This window comes from Pecten maximus, chromosome 11, assembly GCF_902652985.1.
Source record: "Pecten maximus chromosome 11, xPecMax1.1, whole genome shotgun sequence".
In the NCBI taxonomy this organism is placed as follows: Eukaryota; Metazoa; Mollusca; class Bivalvia; order Pectinida; family Pectinidae; genus Pecten; species Pecten maximus.
Window position 1 is genome coordinate 238473 of NC_047025.1, and position 22979 is coordinate 261451.

The window sequence follows — 22979 nt, forward strand, 5'->3', positions numbered from 1 at the left end:
TCAGGAAACAATAGGGAGGTTATTATATACTGTTTCATATAAGTGTGTAATTATATTCTGTTTCATATAAGTGTGTAATTATATACTGTTTCATATAAGTGTGTAATTATGTACTGTTTCATATAAGTGTGTAATTTTATACTGTTTCATATAAGTGACTTTTTTACCTACATGTACAGTCACGTGAGATTTCCCTGTGTTCTTTACTTTTTTATTCATTTTCTTAGAACATGCATGCATGCATTCAACAAAATGAGTTATAAAGTAATATAGAACATGATTTAAAACATTTAGCAACAAATATATTATACCATGTACAGTGTAATAACATAACTTGTTCATAATTGTACATATATATGCCACTTAAAGTTCCATTATAGCACTTAATATTTTTTGTTAACTAATTACTTGAAACGTTTATTTCAGCAATCTCAACACTAAGAAATATATCTCTTTTGATTAATATTGTACACATAGACATCTTATTAGTACTAATCACGCCAATATAATATGATGAATAAACAATACATGTTGATATCTTAATGACAATGATTAAATGTCTGAAATAACTTACAAAGAGACAGTTAAAATATTTTTAAAAAACGAGAGTTATAAAATAAATTGACATTCATGTACATGTACCTCTCAGCAAAGGCAAATATAGGAAGTTTGTTGGCGATATGCTGGAGCACCTACGGAAAAACAATCAACGTTATTTTTACAAAAAATAAATTGCAAGAGCATTAAAACTCCATTCATCAACATTTAAAAAAAATTATGATTACTTCAAGGGCTTATCAACTAACCGTGACCCGTCTGATAATGACCAGCAGGATACTGATTTATATGTTGATATGGACTCTAGATCTATGTTTTTGGAGCTTGACCGCCATATATCTACTGATGAAATTAAAAGAATGTACACGGCATTTTCAAATGAATATTTCATCGAAGCAAGTGACATTTTAATTCAAGCCTTACATGCTATTCTCAACAATTTATTTAAGGTAATAGAATTACTTTGAGTACAATACATTTATCAGTGCATATTCCGAATATTGAGGCTGATCGACATCGTAACCCTGTAAGAACGTCTCTGTAGAGTTTGCAACTCTGGTCACATAGAAGATGAATATCACTTTTCGTAATTTGTCAAAATTTTCAAGTCAAGTTCAATTTTTCAATTCTTTTTTTTTCAGTTTTGAAGGCTATTGAGCTTTTTATAGTATTTGAAAATCCGTGTAACGCATTTTAATGTGTCTGGGTGACTAACAAAATCTGATAAATTCTAATAATCAAAAGGAACTGAATCTGTTAGGTAAATTTATTATTGAAGCGTTCAAACGCAGAATTGTTTAGCACGGTTGCGACAATTTTCCTGTATATTTTTCTAAAGTTCATACGGCTCTCCTTGTTGATTGCCATGTATGTTCTTCCGTCCGCCCGTCCGTCTGTCCACAACTGTTCTATATATACAACCAGTCACTTGTAGTAGTATTAGTAGTTTCATAGTTAGCTTGACATAACATTTCAAGTTGTAATATAAACGACGTGTGATATTCACTACATTGTATATTATCCTTATCTTTTGTCCAGCGGAACCACCAGATATTTCTTGGTCATACTTCAAATTCGAGTGTTCTAGCATTAGTTGTAGAAAGTTACATAAATTATACAATTCTTTGTCAGTTATGTAACCTAATTATTTTAATTTCGTATTACATATCAAACATATTTTATTGTTTTTTTTTCAAATTATTAACTACGAACGGCACTTTTGGACCACTAGTTCAGACCACCTGTGTGGCTTTAATATTTAGGGTGGAATTGGTCACTAGGGCCACCGCTATTACATGATGTACATGTATATGAATAATAATTACGACATATGTGTTATGTTTATTGTTTTGTTGTTAAACATATATTTTTACTGATGGGCTGTAAAGCCTAAAGTTAAATAAGAAATTGAAAATTGAAATTGAAATGTGACCATCTGAGTACTAAAACACCACCTGTCAATCATTTATATAACTCTAACTTAAATACCATGTGTAACGTTTTGTAAAATTAATTAGAACCTAGAGTTCGGACTGCATGGGCTATATATCTTGGACCGTCTTTCAACATATCCACATTTCAACATCTTCAAATCGCCCTGACTGACATCTGGCAGTGTTGACATCTGAGTGACTTAGAAACATGAAAGGTCATGCTCCCCGCAACGAAGTTATCCCCCTTTTTAATACAACATGTGTCATAATATTGTTCGACTATGCATTCACTTAGTTTTTGATGGATTTTCTTGAAACTTTATACTGAGTTGAAGGATGGCATGAAGTTGTGTCTCCCGTAACGGCTTCTTCCGAAAAAAAAACTTTTTTACAGAGTTAAGCCACTTTATGTAAAAAATGGTTACTAGCTTGTCCGGCTGTGCATTTGCTTTGTTTTCAATGTATTTACTAAAATATGGTATGTAGTTAACCCTATGAGGCTTAGCTCTATGCAAAGATTTTGCCGAATTGCCAGTTCTAATAGAGTTATGCCCCTTTTTCTTTAAAAACTACCAAAATTTTGTTCGGCTATGCATTCACTTAGTTCTTACCTCAACATACTCCAACAGTGTCAGAGGTTTTACACGGCGAGATACTTTTGACAGGCGCCGTGTAACCTCTAACTGCCCATAGCTGATTTTCCCGATGCTGACGATGAAATTTTCAAAGTTCGTATATTGAAAAAAACATAGCGTGTCAACTTACATTTAAATGATCAACGGGGTCCAATATATATTTCTTTCCATAATCCAATGATTAAATGAGAATAATTTCGCAACAAACACAAATTATGAAGTTTTCTTCTTCCGAAGCGGAGCAGAGCTCAAGCAGACAATACTGCCGGTAGTGATAGTAGAAATACCACGTGATTTGCCGGTTAATACAAAAGTGGATTACAACCTATGTCCTACAAGCGGAATACAACAAAGTCCGTATCATTTCGTTCCGTTTGAAATAACCACAACTATTTTGTATCAACCTTTGGTAGCCATTTATAAAAACGACTAGAAAAGTGCTACAACGACATGGGCATGTATTTTGTGTGTTCTACACCGTATTATACTATATATTTGTGTCTGTGACATATATATGGGATATATATTGCAAACATGATACGTAGACATCGTTGTAATGACCTGTCAACATCTTAAGTGTTTTTTTCAAGCATATTTCGTTGCGCCCGGATTTCGGGCGGAAACTGCATCAAAGAATTAGTGCTTCGGAAATAAGAGGTCGCAGTCGGCAAAATAATATCCGATAGAAAAAGAGCCGACCAGCGGCCTCTTATGTTATAGGAGTAAACTCAACATAGAACATGTTTGATTTGGTTATAGTACCATAAATAGGCAGCTTCACAAAGTATTCAAACCAATCATGGAAAAGCGGGGGGTATACTTGTCACCCCCTCGGTGACAGCTCTAGTTTTTTTTTAATTTTGCAACAGATATGCACATAGAGAAAATTAAAAATGAATAGACACACATGTACATGCACCTCTCAACAAAGGCAATATTGGAAGTTTTATTTTTATATATTCAAAAAAAACCATATATATTTATATAATAAAAATGCAAAAGCAAAACCCCATTAATCAACTTTTGAAGATTTTTATAATCACTTATAATCAGCAACTAACTCTGACATGTCTGATAATGACCAGCAGCATACTGATTTACATGTTGATATGGACTCTAGGTCTCTGTTTTTGGAGTTTGACCGCGATATATCTACGGATGAAATTAAAAGAAGGTACACGGCATTGTCGGCCATTTAAATGAATATTTCATTAAAAGCTAGTGACATTTAATTCAGGCTTTACAAAATATTTTTAACAATGTAGTTAACTCTTGATTTCCTGAAATGGAAGCCGGTTACGAAAAGCGTTTTTTGACAGAAAGAAACTAGAATTTGTGGAACAGTGTACTTAACTTAGAATTACTTGTAAATATATTGATCAATTCAATATTATACAAAAACAAGAATAAGTGCAACGTGGAAAGACACATTGTAAAAATAAGAATTTGTATAAACTGTCATACTTTCATCAGATTTTTGACACCTATATGATTCCAGCATACAGATACACATAAATGTGCCGACTGTTGGATAAATATATGTTATATACCACTAGTGGTATATGACCTTCCGGTCTTTTGATTGGTCAAGAGTTCGAACTTTGATCCAAGCTGCAAATGTTATTGACGTCATCAATAATCGAATGACGTCACATCACCGGGTTCCGGACGTCACCGGTACACTTTATTTGCATACGCGAAATAATACTTGACCATATTTCCCTTTGATTCAAGCCGATATCATTATGGCAGAAACAGGTCACACGACTCGTGCTTGTTGGATATGGAATTTATTTCACACTCGTAAGTTATTTTCTAAAAGTTGCAAAAGACACGAGCTAAAGCAAAATAATGTATAAAAGATAGAAACTACATAGTTCCCCCATTTAAGGTTCCACGACATGTAAAATAATATTCCAATTAATGTATGTAGACATCAAAAGTTGACCTGTGATAATTAAGGTGAGAAGATCTACAGGAAAGTGTTACGTGAACTGTGATGACATGGTGGGTGGTTTATTACCAAGCATGGATGTAGACGTGTACATACAAATGTATTACTTTATACGACTGCTAACTAAATACAGTACCACATACAGAAATCCTCTCACGGTGACAGGATGCTATGCTACCGGTATTCATGGGTGCATACACCAAGCCCATCTTAACATACACCTTATAAAGCGATTCAAGGTCATCATCAGGAAATGCAGAAACACGTGTACTGGATCCTTGTAGGATGTGACATATGTTGACAAGGGTCCCCGGATAGTTTATAATGATTGTGTTTAAAGAAAGTAAGTCCCATGGGTTGAGGAAAGACCCCTGGGCCTATTTTAACATGGTTGTGTTTATCCTTTGATGCTCAGCAATGCTACATATGGTTATAGGGTGGAGATATCGATAATTTCAAATATATAATCAAGATAGTATTCTCTTGGAGTAGGGGAATTAAGATTCCTGAGCATATTTTTACATCAGGATTGTGTTTATCCCCTGATGCCCAGCAATGGTATACTGTGTATGGTTAGAGGATGGGGATGTCAACAGTTTCAAGGTTACTTAAGGTGACTGGGATGAGGCATAGCGTTGATATTTATTGCAATTTTGCCAGTGAAATATCGAAAATTGTCAAACGAATAAAACTGATATTTTCACTAAAGCTATGAGCAGTGAAAGTATAAGATTTTGCAGTGAAGATATAAGTTTTCCGTTTTTGACCAATCAGAGCTAACCTTTATATTCACATTATTGAAACTTGCTGATTATCCAGTCGAAGCAGAGGTAGATAAATTGGGCATTTTGCTGTATTTCTGAAATATTCAGACTAGTTTTTGACAAAATACTCATTTGACTTTAGCTATCCATGCACAGATTCTCCGATAACAGCAGAAAACGCTTAAATTGCGCTGATAAGTCCTTTCAAGATGGCGCTGTCAAGCTGACGAGGAGTAACGTCATAAAGAGATGACTCGCGCACATTCTGACACTATCAATATTTCGATGTTTCAATTTTCGTTTTTATGTAGACGTCTATATGAAATGTCATAAAAAGAAAATTTAATGGTTTCCCGTTAAATACATATTATGTCACTCATATGACAGAATATTTCGATATTTTTCACTCGTGCTTCGCACTGGTGAAAATATCGATATTCTGTCATACTCGAAAACACGTTTAGTACATATTACTTTCTGAGAAATATTGATAACAAGAATTGTTTACGGACGGACGGACAGATAAAACCTGATTTTAGTAAACCCCCAATTACATCTTATTCTAATAACTATTAAACAGACTACTAAAATCCTTTTTAATTATGAATTGATGCAATTTAAATGAAGAAAAAATAACATTTTATGGATTAAACCAGATTTATTAAAGAATATTACATGATTTTATTATTCTTTAAAAAGAAAAAAAAAAAATCCTGCACACAAATACGCCCTTTCTGAAGTTTTACAGAATCTTCAACTTTTAAACAATAACCGAAATGTGTTCCTGATAAACGCCCTTTCCAAACATCACAATGAAAGGCAGCTTATTTGAGGATAATGATGGTCATTAAAATCCGACAAAAGTAAGTGCTGATTTTATGATTCAGAATTTAAAAAAGTAAAACAAGTTAAAAATAGTACCTGCATTTTGTCTCAGACATATCAAAGCCAAAGGGTAAAATAAGTGTCATTTCTGAAGTAAAAGGCATTCCATCCATTAGTTAAACCTGAATAAGCTTTCAGATTTCAAATTTTTAAAATTCTTCAGCCCTGATTCCTTTGGTTCTAAGTTTTATAGGAATGTGTGTGTGATGTATGATTTTAAGGTCATGACCTCAGTAAAATTGTGTTAATTTGGGGAGTAAATGTGAAGGTCACCACCCCAATGCTATCAGGGTTTATGTGCTGCACAGAAGAATTGCATTCAATGTTTATGATAGTGATGGCTATTTTGTCTCTCCTTTTCATAGGTGAGTTGTAGGGTTTTCAAGAACCTTAGGGCTCAAAGTTAAACACAGCTTCAACCCCCATAGAACATCCGATTAAGTCGAATATTGAGAAATTGGCTTCTCTTGTCTACAGTACAGGTCTAGATGCAATGAAGGTGAGAGGGGTGTTCTAATAAAAAAAATATATTACCATATTTGTCCCTGCCTCCTTCATTTTCGCAGAATGACCGATTGAAAAAGTGGTTCCTCCCCAAGGTCATACTAAACAGTTGCACTGCGGAAGGTGTTTTGGTGTATTTAGTTTAACTTCCTATTCACAGCCAGTGTCATTTAAGGACGTACCAGGTTTTGGAGGTGAAGGAAAGCCGGAGTACCCGAAGAAAAAAACACCGACCTATGGTCCATCACTATGGCTAGCGATAAAGTGTCGGGACACCTTAACCTATTTTACACACATACATAAAATTTTACACGAGGGGAGGGAGTTTTTTTGAGGATAAATACAGTACTAAACTTTTACACTAGAGGAGGGGGCTTATTTGAGGATGAATAATGTACTAAGCTTTTACACTAGAGGAGGGGGCTTATTTGTGGATAAATGCGGTAAGGTAAGACACACATTTGTCGGGTTTTAGTAAGTAATTGTGGAGAGGGAAGATTTAGATCACTGTCAAATTAATAGTTAAGGAGAGATTGGTTGTTATTCTGGATTTATTGTATATAGGTTAGGATTTTTGACAACAAACTTCACATGAATATTTCATAATTATCATAATGTTATATTTGACAAAATAGATTAGTTTCAACAGAAGGAAATCACATAATATATCTGGTTTGAATGTGGAATTAAGTTAACGACATGTATTTTTATACATCCGAAAAAAATTCATCATTCTATAATTTCTTCATAGCAAAATATATTACACCGAATTTATTTATTCATACATTAAAAACCTGTTCAAGCGTGTAGTTTTTGACTCTCATAATTACACCAATTGATTACATATATGTATCTAGCGGTGAGGGTGTGTCGGTTGGTTGGGGGAGAGAGGATGGTTGGGGAGAGAGAGGATGGTTGGGGAGAGAGAGGATGGTTGGGGAGAGAGAGAGGATGGTTGGGGAGAGAGAGAGGATGGTTGGGGGGGAGAGAGAGGATGGTTGTGGGAGAAAGGATAGTTTGGGGAGAGAGAGGATGGTTGGGGAGAGAGAGGATGGTTGGGGAGACAGAGAGGATGGTTGGGGGAGAGAGGATGGGTTGGGAGAGAGAGAGGATGGTTGGGGGAGAGAGGATGGTTTGGGAGAGAGAGAGGATGGTTGGGGGGAGAGAGAGGCTGGTTGGGGGGAGAGAGAGGATGGTTGGGGGAGAGAGAGGCTGGTTGGGGGAGAGAGAGGATGGTTGAGGGTGAGAGCAGAGCTAGGATGGTAGCGAGAGAGAGAGCTGTTGGGAGGATGAGAGAGGCTGGTTGGGGAGAGAGCAGAGGAGGTGGTTGAGGGTGACAGAGAGAGGATGCGTATGCGAGGGAGAGAGAGGATGGTTGGGGAGAGAGAGAGGATGGTTGGGGAGAGAGGATAGTTTGGGGACAGAGAGAGGATGGTTGGGGAGAGATGGAGAGAGAGGCTGGTTGGGGAGAGAGAGAGAGGATGGTTGGGAGAGAGAGAGGATGGTTGGGGGAGAGAGGATAGTTTGGGGAGAGAGAGGATGGTTGGGGAGAGAGAGGATGGTTGGGGAGGGAGAGAAGGATTTGGGGGGGAGAGAGAGGTGGTTGGGGAAAGGGGGTTTTGAGAGGGGGGGGGGGGAGGGGGGGAGAGAGGAGGTTGGGGGGGAGGGATGGGGGGAGGAAGGGGGTTGGGGGGGGAAAAGGATGGTTTTGGGGGGAGGAGGTGGGGGGGAAGAAATTGGGGGTGGGGGGGAGAGAAAAAGGAGAAGGGGTTTTGGGGGGGAGGAAGAGGGGGGGGGGGGGTGGGTGGGGGAGAGAGGTGGGGGGGAAAGAGGGGGGTTTGGGGGGAGGAAGGGGGGAGGTAGGGGGGAGAAGGGGAGGTTGGGGGAGGGGATGGTGGGGGAAAAGGGAGGGGTTGGGGAGAGGGGTGGTGGGGGGAAAAGAGGGGGGGGGGGGAAGAGGGGAAAAGGGTGGGGGGAGGGGAGGGGGTTGGGGGAAGGGGATGGTGGGGGGGGGAAGGGGTTGGGGGGGGGAAAAAGGGAGGGGGGGGGGGAGAAGGGGGGGGAGGGGAGGGGTTTAGGGGGGGGGGGGGAAGGAAGGTGTTGGGGGGGGGGGGGTGGTTTTGGGGGGGGGGTGGGTTTGGGGGGGGGGGGGTTGGGGGGGGGGGGGGGGGGGGTGGGTGGGGGGGGGGTGGGTGGGGGGGGGGGTGGGGGGGGGGGATGGGGGGGGGGGGTGGGGCCGGAGGGGGGGTTTTGGGGGGGGGGTTTGGGGGGGGTTTTGGGGGGAAAAGGGGGTTTTTGGGGAAAGGGGGGTTTTTTTGGGTTGGGGGGGGGTGGTTTGGGGGGGGAGGGGGGGGGGGTGGTTGGGGGGGGGGGGGGGTTTGGGGGGGGGGGGGGTGGTTGGGGGGGGGGGGTGGTTGGGGGGGGGGTGGTTGGGGGGGGGTGGTTTGGGGGGGGGTGGTTGGGGGGGGGGTGGTTGGGGAGGGGGGTTTGGGGGGGGAGGGGTGGTTGGGGGGGGGGGAGGGGGGGAAGGGTGGTTGGGGGGGGGGGGTTGGGGGGGGGGGTGGTTTGGGGACGAGAGGAGAGTATGGTTGGGAGAGGGTTGGGAGGAGGAGAGAGGATGGTGGGGAGAGAGAGGATGGTTGGGGAGAGAGAGAGTATGGTTGGGGGACAGAGAGAGGATGGTTGGGGAGAGAGAGAGGATGGTTGGGGAGAGAGAGGATGGTTGGGGAGAGAGAGGATGGTTGGGGAGAGAGAGGATGGTTGGGGAGAGAGAGAGGATGGGTGGGGAGAGAGAGGATGGTTGGGGAGAGAGAGAGGATGGTTGGGGGAGAGAGAGGATGGTGGGGAGAGAGAGGATGGTTGGGGGAGAGAGAGGATGGTGGGGGAGAGAGAGAGGATGGTGGGGAGAGAGAGGGATGGTTGGGGGACAGAGAGAGGATGGTGGGGAAGAGAGAGGATGGTTGGAGAGAGAGAGGATGGTTGGGGAGAGAGAGGATGGTTGGGGGAGAGAGAGGATGGTTGGGAGAGAGAGGATGGTTGGGAGGGGAGAGAGGATGGTTGGGGGAGAGAGAGGATGGTGGGGAGAGAGAGAGGATGGTTGGGGGAGAGAGGGGATGGTTGGGGGGCAGAGAGAGGATGGTTGGGGAGAGAGAGAGGATGGTTGGGGGACAGAGAGAGGATGGTGGGGGAGAGAGAGGATGGTTTGGGAGAGAGAGAGGATGGTTGGGGGAGAGAGAGGATGGTGGGGGAGAGAGAGGATGGTTGGGGAGAGAGGATGGTTGGGGGACAGAGAGAGGATGGTTGGGAGAAGAGAGGGAGTTGGGGGAGAGAGAGGATGTTTGGGAGGGAAGAGAGGTTCTTTGTGGAGAGAGAGAGGATGATTGGGGGGGGAGGAGAGAGAGGATGGTTGGGGGAGAGAGAGGATGGCTAGGGGAGAGAGGGGATGGTTGGGGAGAGAGGATGGTTGGGGAGAGAGAGGATGGTTGGGGAGAGAGAGAGGATGGTTGGGGAGAGAGAGAGGATGGTTGGGGGGAGAGAGAGGATGGTTGGGGAGGGAGAAGATGGTTGTGGGAGAGAGAAGATGGTTGTGGGAGAGAGAGAGAGGATGGTTGGGGGAGAGAGAGGAGGGTTGGGGGAGAGAGAGGATGGTTGGGGGAGAGAGAGGATGGTTGGGGAGAGAGATAGAGCATGGCAGAGTGCCACAGCCACATTTGTACTTACCAACCCTCGGCATAGTGCCACAGCCACATGTGTACTTACCACACCTCGGCAGAATACCACAGCCACATTTGTACTTACCGCCCCTCGGCATAGTGCCACAGCCACATTTGTACTTACCACCCCTCGGCAGAGTGCCACAGCCACATTTGTACTTACCACCCCTCGGCAGAGTGCCACAGCCACATTTGTACTTACCACCCCTCGGCAGAGTGCCACAGCCACATTTGTACTTACCACCCCTCGGCAGAGTGCCACAGCCACATTTGTACTTACCACCCCTCGGCAGAGTGCCACAGCCACATTTGTACTTACCGCCCCTCGGCAGAGTGCCACAGCCACATTTGTACTTACCACACCTCGGCAGAGTGCCACAGCCACATTTGTACTTACCACCCCTCGGCAGAGTGCCACAGCCACATTTGTACTTACCACCCCTCGGCAGAGTGCCACAGCCACATTTGTACTTACCACACCTCGGCAGAGTGCCACAGCCACATTTGTACTTACCACCCCTCGGCAGAGTGCCACAGCCACATTTGAAGAATGGGAGACAACATCGCCTCTGTACATGCAATCATCGGTGTGTGATAAAGTCTCTGTTTCCATGGAATTGGTATTATTGCTTCCATGCCGAAGGTAAACTTTGAACCCAGGGGCCAATAAATGCCAGTTGTGAGAAAGTTTAAGATGAAAAATCTCACTGTCTGTTGTGATATTGAGGTAGAAATGATTTTCAACACTACGACTGTGACGGCTGGCTAGATGAGAGCAATGAGAGCGATGAGAGCGATGAGATCGATGAGAGCGATGAGAACCACTGGTCCAGTGTGAAATGAAATGACCTCGACCATTTACAAGGATGACATGAGCAAGTCTGTAATCTGAAACAAACAATAAGAAATGTTCAACAGACTACCGGTAAAATAGCATCACTCAATTAAGGCTTTCAAATCCCTCATAATTCTTTTTTTTATATATTTTTTAAAACACTTGACCCTAATTACTGTCTGAAGATGGATAATTGTATGATTATGTGAAAATATACATTATCGTATGACATATATGTTTTATCCCATTTCATACAGGTTTAAACTACTGTATATAGGTTTGTTTGGTTGTTTTTTTTTTGTAATTTTTTATTTTTCACCATTTTTTGCATATAAACAAAAAAGACATACGATCTCTCACACACACACATACACACCATCAATATTATGTATAAAATAAAAATATCACCTGATTTCATCATCATCCATGTATGATAATCATCATCTTCAGCATCATAATTATAAGTATATCATCATCAATCTCCATACGCATCATCATCATCATCATCATCATCATCATCATATGCATCTTCTACATTATCATAATCCTATCATCCTCATCCTCATCATCATCCTCATCATCCTAAATACATCATCAAATGTACCATCATTATTGCGATCCACACTCGATGACAAACATTATCATCATCATCATCATCCTCATCATCATCCTCATCATCATCATCATCATCATCATGAACAACAATCCTTTCCAACCTTTCATCATTCTATACTTCACTTACATCTTTATTGTCATTCAGAACACACAATCTTATTCTTACATCCCACCCTTCTCATCCTAATTTGATCATCATACATTGTACATCATATTCGCATTATACATTTAATTTATCAGTGATAATAACCTCACCAAATTGAACTTCATCTTCAATCATCACATCATTTTTCTTAAAAAACAAACATCAACATTCTCACTTAATGAACGCAGGTGATTATATAATATAAGTTGGCTAGTTACTGTCACAGCTTACACTCATTGAGAGAGAGAGAGAGAGAGAGAGAGAGAGAGAGAGAGAGAGAGAGAGAGAGAGAGAGAGAGAGAGAGAGAGAGAGAGAGAGAGAGAGAGAGAGAGAGAGAGAGAGAGAGGGGGGGGGGGATACAAACTGTATAACTAGATTAAGTAAGTAGCTAATGCAAAGAGCTAATGAGGCTATGCCCAGGGACTTGGCAAATCAAAAAGGTCTAATTAATGTATTAAAAATTTAACCACAAGGTGCCCATTTTCTCCAGTTAAGTTCAAATTCCCTTTGAATTATTACACTTTTACTATTATTTAGATATTTTTGAATGAGGAAGTTGTCTTTGATGACATTTATAAGTGCGTTCAGGTTCAAAGAGTTGCTCAGGCATCTGGTCTTATAAATATAATGCTTCAAGAGAATTAAAATTTCATTATCCACATGACTTGAAATTTGTGAAATAATTCCAAAAAGGAATGATTCTTTATTATATGCAAAAGTAATAAGGAGCGTGTCGAGTAGGGATTCAAATCTTTGAAGTAGATCTTGCACTTCTGTACATTCCCATAAACAGTGCACTATTGTTTCAGGCTCCATATTACAAAATGTACAAAGATGACTTTGACTCAATTTGACTTTAAAAAGAAAAGTATTTGTTACCAGAATATTATGTATAATTCTAACCTGGAACCATTGTAGTTTTGAATTTTTGTGACAACAAAAGGTAATTTAAATATTTTTGTCCATTTTTCTTTATCTATATCATAGTCCTGATTCCATTTTATGACTCCAGTAGGCACTGTCACGGGTGCAATAATAGCATTATAAAAATCTTTAGAACCTCTGTTACTCTTGAAGAATATATCCCATAGGAGTGGTACAAAAGGCTGAGAAGGTTTTTCCCACAGGAAATCATGTTTACTTAAAAAGCATTGGATAGCAGAAACTAGTCCATGATACTGCAAAAAGTTTGTATTAATTTGAAAATTATATAAAAACTCATCAAAGGATAAAAAGGTCAAATTGTCTGCATCCTTTATCATATCATTCAATGTAAACACACCCGCCTTAAACCAGTTTGAATAAAAAACAAATTTGTTATTGACCTGGATATCATTATTATACCAAAGAGGAGATTTTAAGATAGAATCTTGTCTAGTACAATTCATAAATTCCGAGTTATTGAGTGTGCCCCATGCTTTTAAAACATCTTTCCAAAATAGATTGTTGCATCTGTGACCACTTAATTTGATATATTCTTTTCCACAATTAAACAGCTTTTTGGGTCAATAATTGTATTCAACAAAAATTTCCATTTGCCTGATGACTGAGCAATTCTTCTAACCCAACTTAGCTTCAGGGAATTAATGAAGGCATGAACATCAATCATCTTTAACCCTTCCATATAGTTTTGAACGACCACATCTTTTTTTATCTGATGACATTTACCATTCCACAAATAATCAAAAAGTAGTGAGCTTAAAAGAGAAATATATTTTTCTGGTGGATTTGGCAAATTTAAAAACAAATAATTCAGTTGTGAAATTAGCAATGACTTAATAATATTAATCTTCCCCAATGGAGTTAAGGTTCGTCTCTTCCATGTTTGAATCATTGCCTTAAGTTTTACGATTTTTTTTATCAAAGTTCATTTTTGGAATTTGACTTAAGTCTTCAGAAAAGTCTATCCCTAAAAATGTGAACCTATCTCTTCCCCACTGTAAATTAGCTTCTGGCATAAAAGTATCTTGACTATATATCCTACTCCCTATCCATATAACCTGGGTTTTACTAGTATTAATGTTTAGTCCAGATATTTTTGCATAATTCTTCAGTTCAAAGATAGATTCCCTCAAAGACCCCTCAGACCCATCCAATATCAGCCCAGTGTCGTCTGCATATTGCACATTTAAAATGACAGAGTTATCAACATTGATACCTTTAATAAGGTTATTGTTTTTATTTTTGCTGCTAGGACTTCAGCACAAAGAATGAAAATGTATGGTGCGATTGGATCGCCTTGACGACATCCACGTTCAATTTTAATACACTGAGAAATTTTGCCCCCCTGATTAACTGATGCACTAATGTTATAATGAAAAATCTTTACCCACTTTCTTGCGTCTTCACCAAAATTAAAATAGCTAAGTACTTTATCTACGAATTCCCATGAGACCGAATCAAAAGCTTTTTCAAAGTCTACAAGCATTAACATTCCTGGAATGTTGTGATCTTCTGCAAACTGCATAATGTCGTAAACTGTGCGAATATTTTCCCCAATGTACCGCCCCGATAAAAATCCTGTCTGGTCTTCACTTATAATTTTTCCCAATACTGTTTTAAAACGACGTGTGATAACCCCAGAGGCAATTTTATAAGTAATGTTTAAAAGAGTAATAGGTCCCCAATTTTTTAAGAAATGTCGTGGTTTATCTTCCTTGGGGATACAAGTAATAACACCATGTCTTTGCGTAACTGAAAGCTGACCAATTGTAAAACCATAATTTATCGAACGTACAACAAAATTATCTAAATTTTTCCAAAATACTTTAAAAAATTCTGAGGTGAAGCCATCTGACCCTGGACTTTTGTTATTTTTCATTTCCTTAAGAGTTTTCCCAGCTTCATCATGTGTTATTTTACCCTCTAAGCTGTTAGATTCATTGTTTTGGAACATTACAATTTTGAAGATGTATTTCCAAATTAACATCATCAACCTCCCTAAATCTATATAAATTGTCATAAAAAAATTAAGTTCTTCTAAAATATCATCTTGCTTTGTAATGATATCATTGTTATCTTTCTGAATTTTTGGGATGATTTTAGAGGTATAATTTCTATTTTCAAGATTGAGAAAGTAAGATGTTGGTTTTTCTCCCTCTTCTACCCATTTGGCCCTGGATCTGATTATGCTGCCCCTAATCCTCTTTATTCGGATAGATTCCAATTCCCTTTTTCGCTCATTTAATAACTCAAGATCTGGGTTTTCTTCAGCATCTATTATTGCTATGCATTTCTTTATTTCTTCCTCCCTGAGATTAGTTTGCTTTTTCCTGTAAGATGAGTATGATATAAACCTATATATAGGTTTTATACTAGTGTATATATGTTTTATACTAGTGTATATAGGTTTTATAGTAGTGTATATATGTTTTATACTAGTGTATATATGTTTTATACTAGTGTATATAGGTTTAATACTAGTGTATACAGGTTTTATACTAGTGTATACAGGTTTTATACTAGTGTATACAGGTTTTATACTAGTGTATATAGGTTTTATACTAGTGTATATAGGTTTTATACTAGTGTATACAGGTTTTATACTAGTGTATACAGGTTTTATACTAGTGTATAAAGGTTTTATACTAGTGTATATAGGTTTTATACTAGTGTATACAGGTTTTATACTAGTGTATATAGGTTTTATACTAGTGTATACAGGTTTTATACTAGTGTATATAGGTTTTATACTAGTGTATGCAGGTTTTATACTAGTGTATATAGGTTTTATACTAGTGTATGCAGGTTTTATACTAGTGTATATAGGTTTTATACTAGTGTATACAGGTCTTATACTAGTGTATATAGGTTTTATACAAGTGTATACAGGTTTTATACTAGTGTATATAGGTTTTATACTAGTGTATATAGGTTTTATACTAGTGTATATAGGTTTTATACTAGTGTATATAGGTTTTATAGTAGTGTAAACAGGTTTTATACTAGTGTATACAGGTTTTATACTAGTGTATACAGGTTTTATACTAGTGTATATAGGTTTTATACTAGTGTATATAGGTTTTATACTAGTGTATACAGGTTTTATACTAGTGTATATAGGTTTTATACTAGTGTATATAGGTTTTATAGTAGTGTATACAGGTTTTATACTAGTGTATATAGGTTTTATACTAGTGTGTACAGGTTTTATACTAGTGTATATAGGTTTTATACTAGTGTATACAGGTCTTATACTAGTGTATATAGGTTTTATACTAGTGTATACAGGTTTTATACTAGTGTGTACAGGTTTTATACTAGTGTATACAGGTTTTATACTAGTGTATACAGGATTTATACTAGTGTGTACAGGTTTTATACAAGTGTATATAGGTTTTATACTAGTGTATACAGGTTTTATACTAGTGTGTACAGGTTTTATACTAGTGTATATATGTTTTATACTAGTGTATACAGGTTTTATACTAGTGTATACAGGTTTTATACTAGTGTGTACAGGTTTTATACTAGTGTATATAGGTTTTAGTGTATATAGGTTTTATACTAGTGTATATAGGTTTTATACTAGTGTATACAGGTTTTATACTAGTGTATACAGGTTTTATACTAGTGTATACAGGTTTTATACTAGTGTATATAGGTTTTATACTAGTGTATATAGGTTTTATACTAGTGTATACAGGTTTTATACTAGTGTATACAGGTTTTATACTAGTGTATATATGTTTTATACTAGTGTGTACAGGTTTTATACTAGTGTATATAGGTTTTATAGTAGTGTATACAGGTTTTATACTGGTGTATACAGGTTTTATACTAGTGTATACAGGTTTTATACTAGTGTATACAGGTTTTATACTAGTGTATATAGGTTTTATACTAGTGTATATAGGTTTTATACTAGTGTATACAGGTTTTATACTAGTGTATATAGGTTTTATACTAGTGTATATAGGTTTTATACTAGTGTATATAGGTTTTATCGTAGTGTATACAGGTTTTATACTAGTGTATACAGGTTTTATACTAGTGTATTTATGTTTTATACTAGTGTATATAGGTTTTATACTAGTGTATACAGGTTTTATACTAGTGTATACAGGTTTTATACTAGTGTATACAGGTTTTATACTAGTGTGTACAGGTTTTATACTAGTGTGTACAGGTTTTATACAAGTGTATATAGGTTTTATACTAGTGTATACAGGTTTTATACTAGTGTATACAGGTTTTATACTAGTGTATACAGGTTTTATACTAGTGTGTACAGGTTTTATACAAGTGTATATAGGTTTTATACTAGTGTATACAGGTTTTATACTAGTGTGTACAGGTTTTATACTAGTGTATATAGGTTTTATACTAGTGTATATAGGTTTTATACTAGTGTATACATGTTTAATACTAGTGTATACAGGTTTTATACTAGTGTATACAGGATTTATACTAGTTTTTAGTTTGATTAAGAGCATATCCAGAAGACGTCTTTAACGTTCGTTCATACCCCGAGGGTAGCAGGTTTGGTTTCGGAATACTTTCACGTGCGGGGGAATTCAAAATATCTCTGCCGTTGGTCGCATAGCGTTCTAGTGTTTGAACATGATGCAGTCACGCTAGTATCCGCCTTCGGCCCACGTTTGCCGAAGGGTTCATTGTTGTTTCTCCAGTTACTAAAACATTATTCTTATTGTATTTTATTGTATTTCCAGTACTTCTTATATATATTATGTGATTGTATTTGTGATTTTTTGTGTTTTGATAAAGGGGCGGATTGCCTCGAAAATTTAACAAACCTTATTGTTTACACTGTTTGAATTACTTCTTTGCCCCATATAATCATTACAAGTAATTCGTATTCTCCATACATTTATGTGAGGATCCATTCATATTACTTCTTTGACCCTTATATATATATATATTATAGTACCCGTCAAATGTCGTGTTATATATATATATATATACTATAGTACCCGTCAAATGTCGCGTTATATATATTATAGTACCCGTCTAATGCCGTGTTATATATATATATATATATATATACTAAAGTACCCGTCAAATGTCATGTTATATATACTATAGTACCCGTCAAATGTCGTGTTATATATACTATAGTACCCGTCAAATGTCGTGTTATATATACTATAGTACCCGTCAAATGTCGTGTTATATATACTATAGTACCCGTCAAATGTCGTGTTATATATATATATATACTATAGTACCCGTCAAATGTCGTGTTATATATATATATATACTATAGTACCCTTCAAATGTATAGTACCCGTCAAATGTCATGTTATATATATTATAGTACCCGTCAAATGCCGTGTTATATAGATATATAGATATATATATATATATACTATAGTACCCGTCAAATGTCGTGTTATATATATATATATACTATAGAACCCGTCAAATGTCATGTTATATATACTATTGTACCCGTCAAATGTCGTGTTTTATATATATATATATATATATACTATAGTTCCCGTCAAATGTCGCGTTATATATATATATATACTATAGTACCCGTCAAATGTCGTGTTATATATACTATAGTACCCGTCAAATGTCATGTTATATATATATATATACTATAGTACCCGTCAAATGTCGTGTTATATATATATATATACTATAGTACCCGTCTAATGTCGTGTTATATATACTATAGTACCCGTCAAATGTCATGTTATATATATATATATACTATAGTACCCGTCTAATGTCGTGTTATATATACTATAGTACCCGTCAAATGTCGCGTTATATATATATATATACTATAGTACCCGTCAAATGTCGCGTTATATATACTATAGTACCCGTCAAATGTCATGTTATATATATATATATATACTATAGTACCCGTCAAATGTCGTGTTATATATACTACATGTATAGTACCCGTCTAATGTCGTGTTATATATATATATATACTATAGTACCCGTCAAATGTCGTGTTATATATATTATAGTACCCGTCAAATGTCATGTTATATATATATATATATATACTATAGTACCCGTCAAATGTCGTGTTATATACATATATATACTATAGTACCCGTCAAATGTCGTGTTATATATACTATAGTACCCGTCAAATGTCGTGTTATATATACTATAGTACCCGTCAAATGTCGCGTTATATATACTATAGTACCCGTCAAATGTCGTGTTATATATACTATAGTACCCGTCAAATGTCATGTTATATATATATATATATACTATAGTACCCGTCAAATGTCGTGTTATATATACTATAGTACCCGTCAAATGTCATGTTATATATATATATATACTATAGTACCCGTCAAATGTCGTGTTATATATACTATAGTACCCGTCAAATGTCGTGTTATATATATATATACTATAGTACCCGTCTAATGTCGTGTTATATATACTATAGTACCCGTCAAATGTCGCGTTATATATACTATAGTACCCGTCAAATGTCATGTTATATATATATATATATACTATAGTACCCGTCAAATGTCGTGTTATATATACTACATGTATAGTACCCGTCTAATGTCGTGTTATATATATATATATACTATAGTACCCGTCAAATGTCGTGTTATATATATATATATATACTATAGTACCCGTCAAATGTCGTGTTATATATATATATATATATACTATAGTACCCGTCAAATGTCGTGTTATATATACTATAGTACCCGTCAAATGTCATGTTATATATATATATATATACTATAGTACCCGTCAAATGTCGTGTTATATATACTATAGTACCCGTCAAATGTCATGTTATATATATATATATATACTATAGTACCCGTCAAATGTCGTGTTATATATACTATAGTACCCGTCAAATGTCGCGTTATATATATATATATATACTATAGTACCCGTCAAATGTCGTGTTATATATACTATAGTACCCGTCAAATGTCATGTTATATATATATATATACTATAGTACCCGTCAAATGTCGTGTTATATATACTATAGTACCCGTCAAATGTCGTGTTATATATATATATATACTATAGTACCCGTCTAATGTCGTGTTATATATACTATAGTACCCGTCAAATGTCGCGTTATATATACTATAGTACCCGTCAAATGTCATGTTATATATATATATATATACTATAGTACCCGTCAAATGTCGTGTTATATATACTACATGTATAGTACCCGTCTAATGTCGTGTTATATATATATATATACTATAGTACCCGTCAAATGTCGTGTTATATATATATATATATACTATAGTACCCGTCTAATGTCATGTTATATATACTATAGTACCCGTCAAATGTCATGTTATATATATATATATACTATAGTACCCGTCTAATGTCGTGTTATATATACTATAGTACCCGTCAAATGTCATGTTATATATACTATAGTACCCGTCAAATGTCGTGTTATATATATATATATACTATAGTACCCGTCAAATGTCATGTTATATATACTATAGTACCCGTCAAATGTCGCGTTATATATATATATATATACTATAGTACCCGTCTAATGTCGTGTTATATATACTATAGTACCCGTCAAATGTCGTGTTATATATACTATAGTACCCGTCAAATGTCATGTTATATATATATTTATACTATAGTACCCGTCAAATGTCGTGTTATATATACTATAGTACCCGTCAAATGTCGCGTTATATATACTATAGTACCCGTCAAATGTCGTGTTATATATACTATAGTACCCGTCAAATGTCGTGTTATATATATATATATACTATAGTACCCGTCAAATGTCGTGTTATATATACTATAGTACCCGTCAAATGTCGCGTTATATATACTATAGTACCCGTCAAATGTCGTGTTATATATATATATACTATAGTACCCGTCAAATGTCGTGTTATATATACTATAGTACCCGTCAAATGTCGCGTTATATATATATATATATACTATAGTACCCGTCAAATGTCGTGTTATATATACTATAGTACCCGTCAAATGTCGTGTTATATATATATATATACTATAGTACCCGTCAAATGTCGTGTTATATATACTATAGTACCCGTCAAATGTCGTGTTATATATACTATAGTACCCGTCAAATGTCGCGTTATATATACTATAGTACCCGTCAAATGTCGTGTTATATATATATATACTATAGTACCCGTCAAATGTCGTGTTATATATACTATAGTACCCGTAAAATGTCGCGTTATATATATATATATATACTATAGTACCCGTCAAATGTCGTGTTATATATACTATAGTACCCGTCAAATGTCGTGTTATATATATATATACTATAGTACCCGTCAAATGTCGTGTTATATATACTATAGTACCCGTCAAATGTCGTGTTATATATATACATATACTATAGTACCCGTCAAATGTCGTGTTATATACATATATATACTATAGTACCCGTCAAATGTCGTGTTATATATACTATAGTACCCGTCAAATGTCGCGTTATATATATATATATATACTATAGTACCCGTCAAATGTCGTGTTATATATACTATAGTACCCGTCAAATGTCGTGTTATATATATATATATACTATAGTACCCGTCAAATGTCGTGTTATATATACTATAGTACCCGTCAAATGTCATGTTATATATATATATATATACTATAGTACCCGTCAAATGTCGTGTTATATATACTATATTACACCAAATAATAACAATAGATATTAGATATCCTCTATATATACCACACTACCCCAGATCAGAACAATATACACCTGTCAAATGTTATATAGTGTTTCATACTAATAGTAGCATCGATCATCATAATAGTGGGTAGATGGCATGCTATTATGCTATTTACCTTTTATTACAAAGACAAAGTTTGATTTTTTTATCAGTTTCTGTAAAAAAAACAACAACAGGGAACCAAAGTCTGCAACACACTTCAAACACAACTTGTATATGATTGTAAATATTAAATATATTAGATATAAAATAGAGCAGTAATTGTTTCAATACTTTTTTTGGGGGGGGGGGGGGGGGGGCATAACTTTATATTATGACTGAAAATCATTCAAAGTTCCAAAGAAATTGAAAAATGTAGACCTCCACACAAAAACCAAATACTGAAATCAACAATGTACGATACATCTTGCACAAACAGCCAATTAAATTATCTTGGGGGAAACGCAACAATATACCATGATTTCAATGTATACCAAGTTCCAAGGAATCGGATGAAAACTGTCGGAGAACTCGGGACAAATAGAAGTTTACATCTGACGGGCAGACAATGCCATCCCATAATACTCCTGTCTTTATGAGTGTATAAAACTACTTAAGTTTAGTAGGTGCAGTTTTGAGCGTCTTGATGCTCATGTTGATGGACTGTCAGATAAGGACCAGCTGGAGAAAGACTGGAAAAATCAAATAGCCTTGTTAGCTTAATTAAAAAAAATCTAAAAAATAATTTCTCTTTTATTTTATGTAGATATGGTTATTTATTTTACAATTGGCACGCACCTATCAGTTATTGTTTTTCAAATCAGACGTTTTTAATAAGATTCTTTTTTTTTTAATTGTTGAATAATTTCCTACAAACCTAAAATTTACATAACAATTCCTCACGATGTTGATGCTTTTTGCTTATTCTGCTCCAGGTACTGCAAGCTTGGTTGGATTTCAGTGCTTTGATGAGTTTAACCATAGTATATAGGTGGGGAGCTGATGCCTTGTGGGGAGCATGTGGCCAGGCGTACTTTGAATTCAAAAAGTTACATATTTGTGGTCAAACATTCATCTTAAAACACCAGGGAGATGACACATTAATAGCATACAAGCATGTACACTGTGTGTATACTGATAAACATGTACACTGTGTGTATACTGATAAACATGTACACTGTGTGTATACTGATAAACATGTACACTGTGTGTATACTGATAAACTGTACACTGTGTATATACTGATAAACA

The 22979-nt window shown here is 36.6% G+C and overlaps 1 protein-coding gene across 1 annotated transcript in view; it reads right to left on the minus strand.

Moving 5' to 3' along the window:
- The window catches only part of LOC117337696 (A disintegrin and metalloproteinase with thrombospondin motifs 18-like), a 62983-nt gene extending 51174 nt beyond the window's left edge, over positions 1 to 11809 (minus strand). The window contains exons 1-2 of the mRNA XM_033898795.1: positions 11770 to 11809; positions 10961 to 11334 (exon numbers count right to left, since the gene is read on the minus strand). Coding sequence (XP_033754686.1) covers positions 10961 to 11334; positions 11770 to 11809 — 414 coding nt within the window. The remainder of the gene's footprint in view (positions 1 to 10960; positions 11335 to 11769) is intronic.
- Positions 11810 to 22979: the final 11170 nt, after the last annotated feature.